The sequence below is a fragment of the Chinchilla lanigera genome, unplaced genomic scaffold (assembly GCF_000276665.1).
Source record: "Chinchilla lanigera isolate Chin_1 unplaced genomic scaffold, ChiLan1.0 scaffold00056, whole genome shotgun sequence".
NCBI lineage: Eukaryota > Metazoa > Chordata > Mammalia > Rodentia > Chinchillidae > Chinchilla > Chinchilla lanigera.
In genome coordinates, this window is record NW_004955457.1 from 5,413,499 (window position 1) to 5,424,772 (window position 11,274).

At 35.9% G+C, this 11,274-nt stretch overlaps 1 protein-coding gene across 1 annotated transcript in view; it reads left to right on the top strand.

Moving 5' to 3' along the window:
- Kansl1l (KAT8 regulatory NSL complex subunit 1-like) overlaps window positions 1–11,134 on the top strand; it is a 91,143-nt gene extending 80,009 nt beyond the window's left edge. The window contains exons 9-15 of the mRNA XM_005396949.2: window positions 1,300–1,428; window positions 3,263–3,381; window positions 4,075–4,199; window positions 5,463–5,514; window positions 7,023–7,135; window positions 8,277–8,445; window positions 9,500–11,134. Of these exons, the coding sequence (XP_005397006.1) occupies window positions 1,300–1,428; window positions 3,263–3,381; window positions 4,075–4,199; window positions 5,463–5,514; window positions 7,023–7,135; window positions 8,277–8,445; window positions 9,500–9,730 (938 nt within the window). The 3' untranslated portion in view covers window positions 9,731–11,134. The remainder of the gene's footprint in view (window positions 1–1,299; window positions 1,429–3,262; window positions 3,382–4,074; window positions 4,200–5,462; window positions 5,515–7,022; window positions 7,136–8,276; window positions 8,446–9,499) is intronic.
- The last annotated feature ends 140 nt before the right edge of the window (window positions 11,135–11,274 follow it).

Consider the following 11,274-nt stretch of genomic DNA (forward strand, 5'->3'; position numbering starts at 1 on the left):
TTAATGCTGCGTGTTTTTAGCTGAATAATTATAATTTGACAAGATTTCTCTAGAGAGGCCTCTTGCCGCTATAGTTTTGGTTGTTTTAAAGACTTGTTCCTGTAATGTTCCGGCGACTGTTTCTTGAGAGAGTTAATCCACTTGTAGTTTATGATACTGCTATTCAGTATTTCTGGAGTTTGTGCACTCATCTTTGAAACTGATATTCACTGTAAAGAATGCTGTACTGCTATTTATGGTGTCCTGTTTTTACACCAATACTGGAATATGAGGTCCAAATAGACACTATTCAAAATGATAAAACTAACATTTATTAAGCACTTACTATGCCAGACACTAATTCCTCTAATACAGGAATTAACTCAGTCTTCATAACCCTAAGATAGCTATTATTCCTGTTTTAAAGATGAGGAAATAGGTATAGTGATATAAGTGTCTGAAAATTGTGTTAAATTGTTTTAAAAAGTGAAAGAAGCCAGGCATGGTGGCAAATGCCTATAATCCCAGCAATTGGGAGACTGAAGCAGGACAACTACTTGAATTCAAGTCCAGCCTGAACTACGTAGTGTGACCTTGTCTCAAAGTAGGGCAGCGAATTTTTTTACAGTATGACATTATAATTTTACTCTGAAATTATCTCGGTACAACAACAAAATTTAACAAATATCCACTAAGTAACATCTGGTTCTTAGCTGCCCATGGTAGCACATGCCTGTAATCGCAGCATTTGGAAGGCTGAGGCAGGAGAATCATTGCAAGTCTGAGACCAGCCTGGATTACAAAGTGAACTCAAGACCAGCCTGAACTGCATGGCGTGACCTCAAGGCCAGCCTGAACTGCATGGCGAGGCCCTGTCCCAAAGACCACAAAAAAAAAAAAAAAAAAAAACCTGGTTCTTGCTCTCATGGAGTCCTAGTCTATTGTGACCATGTATGACCATGGTAGGTGGACCTTTCCTAAATTATTACCAGATTTAAGAGTAGGCAACTTCAGGTTTCAGAGGATATTCAACCAAGAACTAATCTGGAATACTTTGAGAAGCCTTTTCTTTTATGTCCTCTTCAAAAACAAATGAAATGGAGCAAACAGCAAATTGGTCACTTCCTGAGAATGTTTTTAAGGAATCCTATTACATGTACTTTTAGCTTAAAAGTTGTTCATCTTAGTATTTCACTACATGCAATTTTGCACTGGTATCTTACAACCCTGCACTAACTAACTAAAAACAGTAATATGTTCATTATCTGTTTGTGTTAAGAAACTAAATAAAACCTCACATTTCCTTTTCATTTGTTTTAGTACACAGTACCTCTTTGAATCAGTGGAGAAATGGATATTCAGCTATGTGTAAGCCTCAAGTAAGGTCAGAATCTTCTGTACAGCTGTTACAGGGAAGAAAGAAAAGGCATTTGAGTGAAACAGCAGTAGGTAGGTTAAAATGAGGACATGCTCATTAGCGTTAAAGATTGAAAATAAATAAAATTTTGCTCTTGAAAGAACCCCTGTATCACGGGTACTTAAAACCCAAAACAGTCGCTGATCACACAAAACATCTATGACTCTGAGAACATACTCATGTAGCTAACTCACAATTTGTAGATTAAGCATCTGTCCACTTTATGGCAATTAGGAATTTCTTCCCTATGTTTGCTGACTAGTTATCTTCTACCAGTTGTTGTCTGGACAGGATTTAGACTCCAAGGTTGTTCTGGACTCAGACTGGGCCAGTACAGGATTGTCTTACAGAAATTTATTACCATTTAAAATTCCTTAGGAGTTTGACAAATAGGTTGTGATTTAAGTGAGGTACTCAACTATCTTGTTCAGTTCTCCTTAGGAGTCTTAAACGTACAGCTTCAAAATGACCAAGAGTTACCAAAGGGGGTTCTTTGTGGGCATAAAGGGGCAACAATGGAGTTACTGTTAATGATAAAACTGGCAAGATAAAATTTTGATTAGCAAGTTATCTAGTATTTTTGGATCTTATTCATTGTTCCATTGAACCTAACACTGTATTTATTAGCCAAGTATTCTCCAAATATAACAATAACATACCAATAAATTAGGAACTAATTACATCCACAATGTACTGAAATAGGATCATACAGAATGGGTTTAATACCATCTCTAGTATCTACAGAAATGTCACCAATAATAGACCAAGTCACTACCCGATGATCAAGTACATTGACTATGGCACAAAATAAACCAACTTTCACATGTTTCTAGATGTTTCACTATTCTCTTTATTGTCTCACTCTTAAGCATGACCAAGAACTACCTAGCTTTTAAGGAACTTACACACACGAATACCAAAACATTGGAAAACTTTATCTTTTAATAAGATGCATTATGAAATATATCCCCTAATGTATAATACTGTGTTTCACTAGACTTGATACTTTAGATCCAATTTCAAGTGTAATGCATGTAATATACAAGAGACAGAAGAACAAATAAAGTGATATACTACAAAGAAATAACTAGACAATTCCCAAAGTGCAGGACATCTGGTCTAGTCCACGTAACAAGTCATGTAATGAAAAATGTTCTAGATTGTAAGAAACCTAGGAGCCAATAACCAGTTTCATTCGGAGGATCCTGACTCCAAGAAATTAACCCATAACAGATACTCTGTAACGACTGAAGAATGTAAATGTGGACTGCTTATTAGATTTTACATTATACCAGAAAAAAATAGTTAGGATTCATACTGAAGCAAAATAGGCAATGGCAGTAAATAAGTAAATACATACATGAATAGGGAATGAGAACAAACAGAAGGAACGTGAAAGAAGTAGATAAAAGTAAACATTAATATCCAGACAGAAAAATTTCATCCACGAAATGATTCTATCAAAAATAAATATACCAGAGATCAAAAACTTAGAAATTAGTTTAGTTGTAGAAACCTTTTCAAAACTCAAGTGTTCAGAAGAAAATGAACAGATAAAACTATGATTAGTCCTGACAGTGCAACTGCTAATACTGGTAAGAGTCACAGACACCAAAGACATGATAAGAGAGCAGATACTACTCAAGAAATAAAAAAAAAAAAATCCCAAGGTCCCAGAAAATAGAAACACTTGTATGTAGCAAGAGTGTGGATACGGCTCTTCTTTTATAATTTCCTTTTGCTTATTTTCTGATATGTGAATTTAAAGAAAATGAAATAATCATTTCTCACCTAATTAGGAAAATAATTCTAATAATCTTGACCATGTTTAATGTGTGACATTCTGAATGGTTCTTTCCATGGCAGGAGAAAGGGATAGATTTGAGGAATTTGCTTTCCAACACACAGAACCAGGATCCCATTGCAATTTTACTGCTGTCTCTAATTTCAATGTTATATCAAGAACCCAGAATTCATCATCACAAGTAGGTTTTTGCTTTGTTTTGTTTAGATTGAACTCTAAATTTACTTTATTTTCAAGTAAAACCAAAATGGCTTGCAGAATACTGTGCTAATCTTTATCAGCCTTATTTACTAGCACATTTAGAACTATCTCAATAGGAAACTAAATTTGGTTAGATAAGACTTTTTTACTTAGAAGCTAAGAGCTTGTTAAACTTTGGTTATGGACTTTTTCTGTTAAGAACATTTATCGTGGCTATCTCTACTCTTTAACATAAGAAGCTAAATACAGTTTGCTAAGGAGAGTTCAGAATATGTTGCTGTTAATCTGTTTTGTTTGTCATATGGCCAGGGACTCGGGAGGTCAAAAAGTGAGAAGGTTTAGAAATGAATGGTCTGAATAAAGGACAGGACAAGGAACACACAAATGAAGCTAATAATGACTACAATAGTATTTCATAAGCCTTTCCCAGTAAGAAGCATGCACCTTTGTGTACATAAATATACACTACACACCTACAGAGAGGCTGTTTTAATTTACAAAATATAGGCATGCATTCTTAATTGGTAAATTTTATAATCAGACCTAATAACAATATATTTACTGAAACTATGCACCAGGTATACTGCATATTTTCTTTTTATAACTCATGAAAGAATATCACCACAGGTGACTAGACACTAATGTAAAGCAGTACCATAATCCTGTTTTGCAGAGTACTGCACGACGGAGGTTAAGAAGTGAAAGCTCTTATGACATAGATAACATTGTGATTCCTATGTCATTAGTAGCCCCGGCTAAGTTAGAAAAACTCCAATATAAGGAAATACTGACTCCAAGGTATGTATACTTACATCTTTCTATTTTTCTTTCTTCTCCTCGTTCAATAAGCTTAAATTTGGAGTGAAGTTAGAATTTTAACCGAGAAGAGGATGCTCCCCTTCTTCCTACCCTACTTGTAAAGGCCACAGAGGGAAAAGGTGAAAGAAAACTTTCCATTACTCATGCTGAAGAAAAAGTGCCCTGTAGTAGCACAGCTTTACCAATAGTTTTTAAGAAGTAGTAATTTCTAGACTGATTTACTTTAGAAGTGTCTTTCTTTCAACTATATTATGTATACAGCATTAAAAGGTACTTTAGCAACACACGATGCTTGCTCACATTAGAAACAGTTGTGCAAGGTTTGCATGATATATCACATTCTAAGATAAAACACGTGATAAGGAAAGTAAGATTCTGATATACTTCCAAGTCAGTATTAAACATTATCTAGAAAGATGAATGGAAAGGGCTGGGAGGATATCCATGAAGTTAGAGAGGTTGGTTATACAGGGAGAACATAAAAGGCAGACAGACAAGTATATAAGGCTTAGGAAAATACTGAGGTTTTATATAGGTTGATTTTAAAAGGAGTTAAGGCTAGAAAAGAACCAGGTTGTAGAGGTCTCTGAATGCAACACATAGATCTTCTATTGGCAATGAGGTTAGCAGAATTTTTTTTAGTAATGATTAGTTTCTTAAAAATTTGAAATCATGAATATGATTTCAAAATGAAAGTACAGAAAGTACACACAGAAATGGCTGGAAATCATGACCTGAGCCTTGCAATAACCACAGTTAATTCCTATCTCTATTTTAATTTCATAATTTATCTCATTACTTCATTAATTACTGTGAAGCATTAAGAGAAGTAACCTAGAAAGTATGAGAGTTGATACATAAAGAAATGCCAAATTTTTCTTCAAAGATAACCATTTTCTCACCCCAAACAATTGGCAGACACTACAAATTAAGTCTTTTCTCCCCCTCCTTTTTGGCCAAGCCAGTTTACTGGCGTATCACTGACTTAATTCAGCATCAGTATATAATTATTACATATAAAACACAGCTATGTAACAGACATGTGTACACTCCAAGGTAAAAAAGTAAAGACTTCATCCTTTTCTCGTAGTACAACTACCCTTTGTCTTTAAATAAAGTATTAAAATAACCATCTGAATTATGGAAATTCCACAGAATGACTAATGTATTTACCTATACTTAAAAAAAATTGCTACATTTAGAAAGATTAATAAAAGGTGTTTGAAATATTATCTTCAACAGCTGGAGGATGGCTGTTCTTCAGCCTTTGGATGAATGTAACTTAGGTGAAGAGGTAAGCTACCTTTCATTTAATAGGATAACTGCACTTTATACAATGCATGCTTAATTTGATATTTTAAGGAACTAAAGGGGAACACAAATCTTTTCACTTCTACTAATTTTGTTCTTTACACTTACAAAAAGCAAGTTTGACAAAGGATATTAATCCTACTAAAATGTCTCTGTGCACATCTGAGAACAAAAATAAGACAAATATAAATGAACAGAAAATATTACTGAGTTGACACTGAAATTATATAAAAGCTACATCTGTCTCAGTATAAGTCATATTTCTCTGCACAAGGAGACTTAGTCTCAAATTATTCAGATGTACGATGCCATAAAAATATTAGACTCAATACACTTTTTTTTTTGTCTTTTTGAGACAGGGTCTCGCTATGCAGTTCAGGCTGGCATTGAGCTCACTTTGTAGCCCAGGCTGGTCCTGAACTCCCAACGATCCTCTTGCCTCTGCTTCCTGAGTGCTGGGATTACAGGTGTGTGCCACTACACCTGGCAATATGCTTTAGAATTTTTAAGATTTTAGACTTTAGAAAGACAATGTGGTACTTTTAACATGCAATATTTCTACAGTTCAAAACAGCGCCACAGTCAAGCATGTGTGGGACATGGGATATACACTAGAAGTGATCTCACTCCATTTTAGATCAGGCTGTGTGAATTGTACAAAAAACTAATTTTTTCAGATTTTTGGATTTTGGAATTGCAGGTAAAGGACTGGGGACTGTACTGATAAAATTACACTGAGATAAGAACAGAAAAATACTGTATAACTAACTGCAAAGTGATGGTCTGCAGAAGCTGTATAACATAATGTAGAAATCCTGGTTTCTGTCAGATAACAGTGCTCTGCCCAGCATTCAGATTTTTCAACTACCAGATTTACCTTTCTTTTAATGCCCTTCCTACTTACTTCTAAGCACTCTTTCTAATTCGTTGATCCTGGCCAGGAAACACAAACTCCTATGTATCATAATCCACAGTTATCTAAATTAGATACTAATAAGATAAATTCTAATTTATCTCAGACAACAGCTTTATGTTTTTGTTTTTTCATATTAACAAGTTCTTAGAACAATGTGTGTTCTATAATGGAAACTCATTAAAAGCTGTGTTGAATGAATAGAGACTTGAGAATATTTCCTATAAGGTGTGGCTACTGCAAAGCCCCACCAAGCCATTTATAATCTAGGTAAATCTTCCCAAGAGTGAGCAGTTAAAAGCTAAGGCATGAAGGTCACGGCAAACTCAAGGCCAGCCTAGGCTACATAGTGAGTTCAAAGTCAGCCTGAACTACACACTGTGACCTAGCTCCAAAAAAAAAAAAAAAGCTTTAGACTCCCATTTGAAGCTAATCTCCTAACATTTACTTTCTGGACTAACGTAGATTGCTTTTAAAATTAAGTTTGCTTGCTGTTGTTCTCTAGATGAGAACACTTTGAAACCTGTGTCATATTTCAAAATATTTCCCATAAAAGCAAAATATTTTTCTAATTCCAGGTAGAAGATCTTTCTGATGAAGCCTTCTCTCTAAGACACAAAAAATATGAAGAGAGAGAGCAAGCCAGGTGGTCACTATGGGAACAAAGCAAGTGGCACAGGAGAAACAGCAGGTGCGTATTTTAAACTGACAACCCAAAGCACAGGGTCCGTGTGAAATGAGCAAAGCTCTGTGCAGTTCAGGGGACACAACCAGAAAGGAAACCCTCAGTGCCATCTGTAACATCAGCTGCTTTTGTCTGAGCAGTGACGCACTGCAGCTACTAGGATTCCATATTTAGGCTAATTATGGAAAGATTAAAGTGAGTTTCTGTCATTTTACTCTATTTCTCATGAAAATTCTCTCTATATAAAGTAGGTCAGTGGACCTAACATAGGTGTACAATTTAAGCTATCTATTTTAACATTAACTGTTTCAAAAATAATATTTTGTTTTGTTTTATTTATTTATTTTTTCCCGGTACCAGGAATCGAACTCACGACCTTGCACTTACCAGGCAGGCGCTGTGCCGCTGAGCTAAATCCCCAGCCCCTCAAAAATAATATTTTAAAGCAAAATTTCTCAGGAAACCTATCTAGCTAAAAACCAAAGAATCTAAAAATATAAACAGGTGTTGGAGAAGGAAGAATAAACAAACATATTTAGTAATTATAGATCTGAAAGAATCCCTGGTGTTTTACACTACTTACATTTTAATTTAATGATATTATATTAAAAAACTCAAAAAGCAAGATAATGTAAAGTTAAGGGGCATCTCTCATTTACTTAGTACCATAAAACACCTTTTTCTGTTTAGGTCTCCAGATACCTAGATTTGCTGTAATTCTTTGTTCAAGTTCTCCTAACAGAGATGAGGTTCTAGAATTCTCCTCTTTTTCCATATTTGAAAATAAAACTTCCTGGAAATACAGAGGAAAATATGAATTGAGTCCTCCATAGACGGCATTACAATAATTACATTCTGAGAGATCAAGGACTGAGACTAAGGAATTGCCCTCGCTTGTCTTACAAAACACAAAAAGCAAACCACATGACTTAAAGAAACCACTAGTAAAATTTGGCAAAATAACAAAGTACTATGTATAAGCCTCTGAAATATGAAAAGAACAGCATCAGGAAGATGATAAATAATTTTTAAAAATCTTTTATGCAGAACTGTTTAGAGGAGAACACCAAGCTGATTTGGTGATACCTTGGGTTCACAAAATGTTAAGGTCTCAAGAAATAACTAATGCCATCTATTTTCTCACTAGAGCTTACAGTAAAAACGCTGAAGGACAGGAGGTGCTCCTCAAGGAGTCCCCAAGTGACTTCAGTGGCAGTCAGCACTACGCTGCTCAAAGTCCCCCTGCACTGCCGCCAGCACACCGTGACCTGTGTGTACAAGGCTCACCCTTTGCAAATGAAAGCCAAGAAATCAAGGTATGTGTATGGTTAACTGCACCTTTTAACTTTTTAAAAAACTTGTGTGTAGGGGCTGGGGCTTTAGCTCAGCGGCAAAGCGCCTGCCTGGCAAGCACAAGGTCGTGAGTTTGGTTCCCGGTACCGGAGAAAAACCACACACACACAAAAAATAAATTAAAAAAAAATAAAAAACTTGTGTGTAGATGCTGCTTACTATAAATTTAGTTTCATCGTTGTGTACCAGTCAAGATCTGAAATCTGAGTAACAATCAGATCTGTATTGCAGCATTCCAGCTCCATCACTGACGGCAATCATGTCATTGTGTAGCATGTCAGTACCAACGTCCACCTGTTTATTTACCTACTAGGGAGTGGGGACGCTACTGAAACTTTATTAGCAAACAAATGTAATTAATGCAGAACAGCCGCTGGTACACAGTAAATGTCAGCCATTTCTCTTCCTCCTCTTGTATGTTTTTACTTATCACCTCGTAGAGCCAGTTCCTGCCTTAAGCAAGTGCTTTTTAATACTGCACCCACTTGTGTGCCCTTCTTCATAAACACATGCCACAAAAAAGCAGCAGCAGATCTAGAAGGGAAAGTGGAGTCTACGGAAATTAATAGGCATATTGCAGAAAACTCAGGGAAGAAAAATTAAAAGCTAAGGGGCTTCTCTAAATACTCTTAGGCTGAAAATGAAGACCACTGCCCTGTGGTAGCATTTCCTCTTCTTTTGGTTTTCTGAAACAGGGTTTCACTATGCAGTTCAGGATGGTCTTGAACTCACTTCCTAGCCCCAGCTTGCCCTGAACACACTGTGATCCTCCTGCCTCAGCCTCCTGAGTGCTGGGATTACAGGTGTGCGACACCATGCCCAGCTGCATTTCCTGTTCTTGACAGTGGCAAAGTGAAGAAATAACTCACCAGTCAATTCTCAGAATGCCCCATTTGAGTTAAGATCCAAACGAAAACGTATACGTTTATCTGCTACACAAACACAACAATGGTTATTATTATGAATGAATTTAAGCAAAACAAACTCAAACTTAACTGAAAAAGCTTTTCCTTTCAGTCTCTGTGGTGGGAACGACGGGCTTTTCCGCTGAAGGATGAAGACACAGCAGCCTTATCCTGCCAAGATGAAGGAAAGGAGCAGCCAGAGAGGCCAAGCACAGCTTTCCAGGGTGACGTCTTCGGTACCAGTGCATCAGAGAATGGACACCATCTAAAAAACCAGTTTGACGGAACGGAAGAGTATAAAGCCTTAGGTCTAGCACTTACTAATGTTAAAAAAAACAGGTGACAGGGAACAGGTAAAGAAAATTATCTAAATGAAGAGAAGAAAGGAGGAAAAATAAGCTGTGTTCTGGACCTTCCACACCCTTTCGTCCCAATTCCAGAAAGAGAATGGACTGCATGTATTCATCTTTTACGCTGTCTATGAAACAGGCAAGAGAAGCCTCTTTTTCCTTCCTGAAGCACAGAAGTAGCTAGCTTTCCACCTAGAGACAAATGTTCATCATTTGTGTTTATCATACAAATTACAAGCACCAATATATTAACTGCTGCAATCTGATGTCCAATCACCTTACTGGGTAATTTTTAAGACACCACACCCTGACACCCACACCCCCATACTCAGACACACAGACACACACCAAGCATCAGATGGCAGTTCTTTTTTCTATTCCTCTGACAATTCACTGAAACTCCCTCAGCAACATACTGGAATATATACATGTATATACAATATATACACATATGCACACATGCATAGTTTTAAAACTGCACCTGCAATGACCCACTCCACTTGAAAATCCACATATGGCCCACCCTATGAAACGTAAGCTGTAATACAGAGCACAGGCTTCCAATGAGGAAAGATGCCTAGGAGTTTGACTGTGGAGAGGGAGTACTTTTGGCTTTGTGTTTAACATGTTTAAACAACAGAAGTTATTTAAGGAAATTCTTCTGTCAAATAACACAATACTCATCTATTTAAATGCCGCTATCTGCTGGACTAACCACAGGGTACTGTTTACTCTTAACAGAGTTAAGACACGCAAATCAGAGTTAAGTATCGGTGCAATTTTAAACTATTACATCTTTGAAAACTCAATTTATTGTGCCTACATTATTTTATGTATCTCATGAAGAAAAATCAACTTAAAATGTGGAATAAACAGGAAAGCCCTTCATTATAACTTTTTTAATAATTATAATTCTAGCTAATTTGCTCCTACATTGCCATAACTATTCAAATAAAACTCTATTCTTATCTGCACCCCACGCATTAAAATGTTCAAAGGACAATACTTCAGTGTTAGATACTATGGAGCACACATTAAGGAGGATTCCTTTTGAAACTATTAAGCTATGTTTTTCCTATGTGAAAGTTGAAAACAATCAGTATGTTTTCATATAACTGAAAATCCTGGCCATCTGGCCTAGTCTATGGAACTTAACAGTAAGTTTTTGTTCAGGATTGGAAATTATACTGTTCCCTTCAAAAGAAACAACAAATTCCAATTCAATACTGACAAACTTTTGCTTGTTGTTTTACTGTACATTTGTTTTTAAAAAAAAAAAAAAAAAAAAAAACAAGTCTGACAAACCCAAGTTGTCCTGGTAAATAAATTCAAATCTTCGTCATGTCTGATATTATATAATCTTCTATGTAAGTTTTTTAATTAAAGTTATTTCTATATGCCTTGTGTGACAGAATTAAATGCTACCTATTCATGGCACATGTTCCTCCTAAGTCAAAATTAAAATAATACTAAGCAACAAATTTTTACTCACAGTATAGGAAAAAACCTAACCAAGTTCTATTCCATGCGTAAGTAT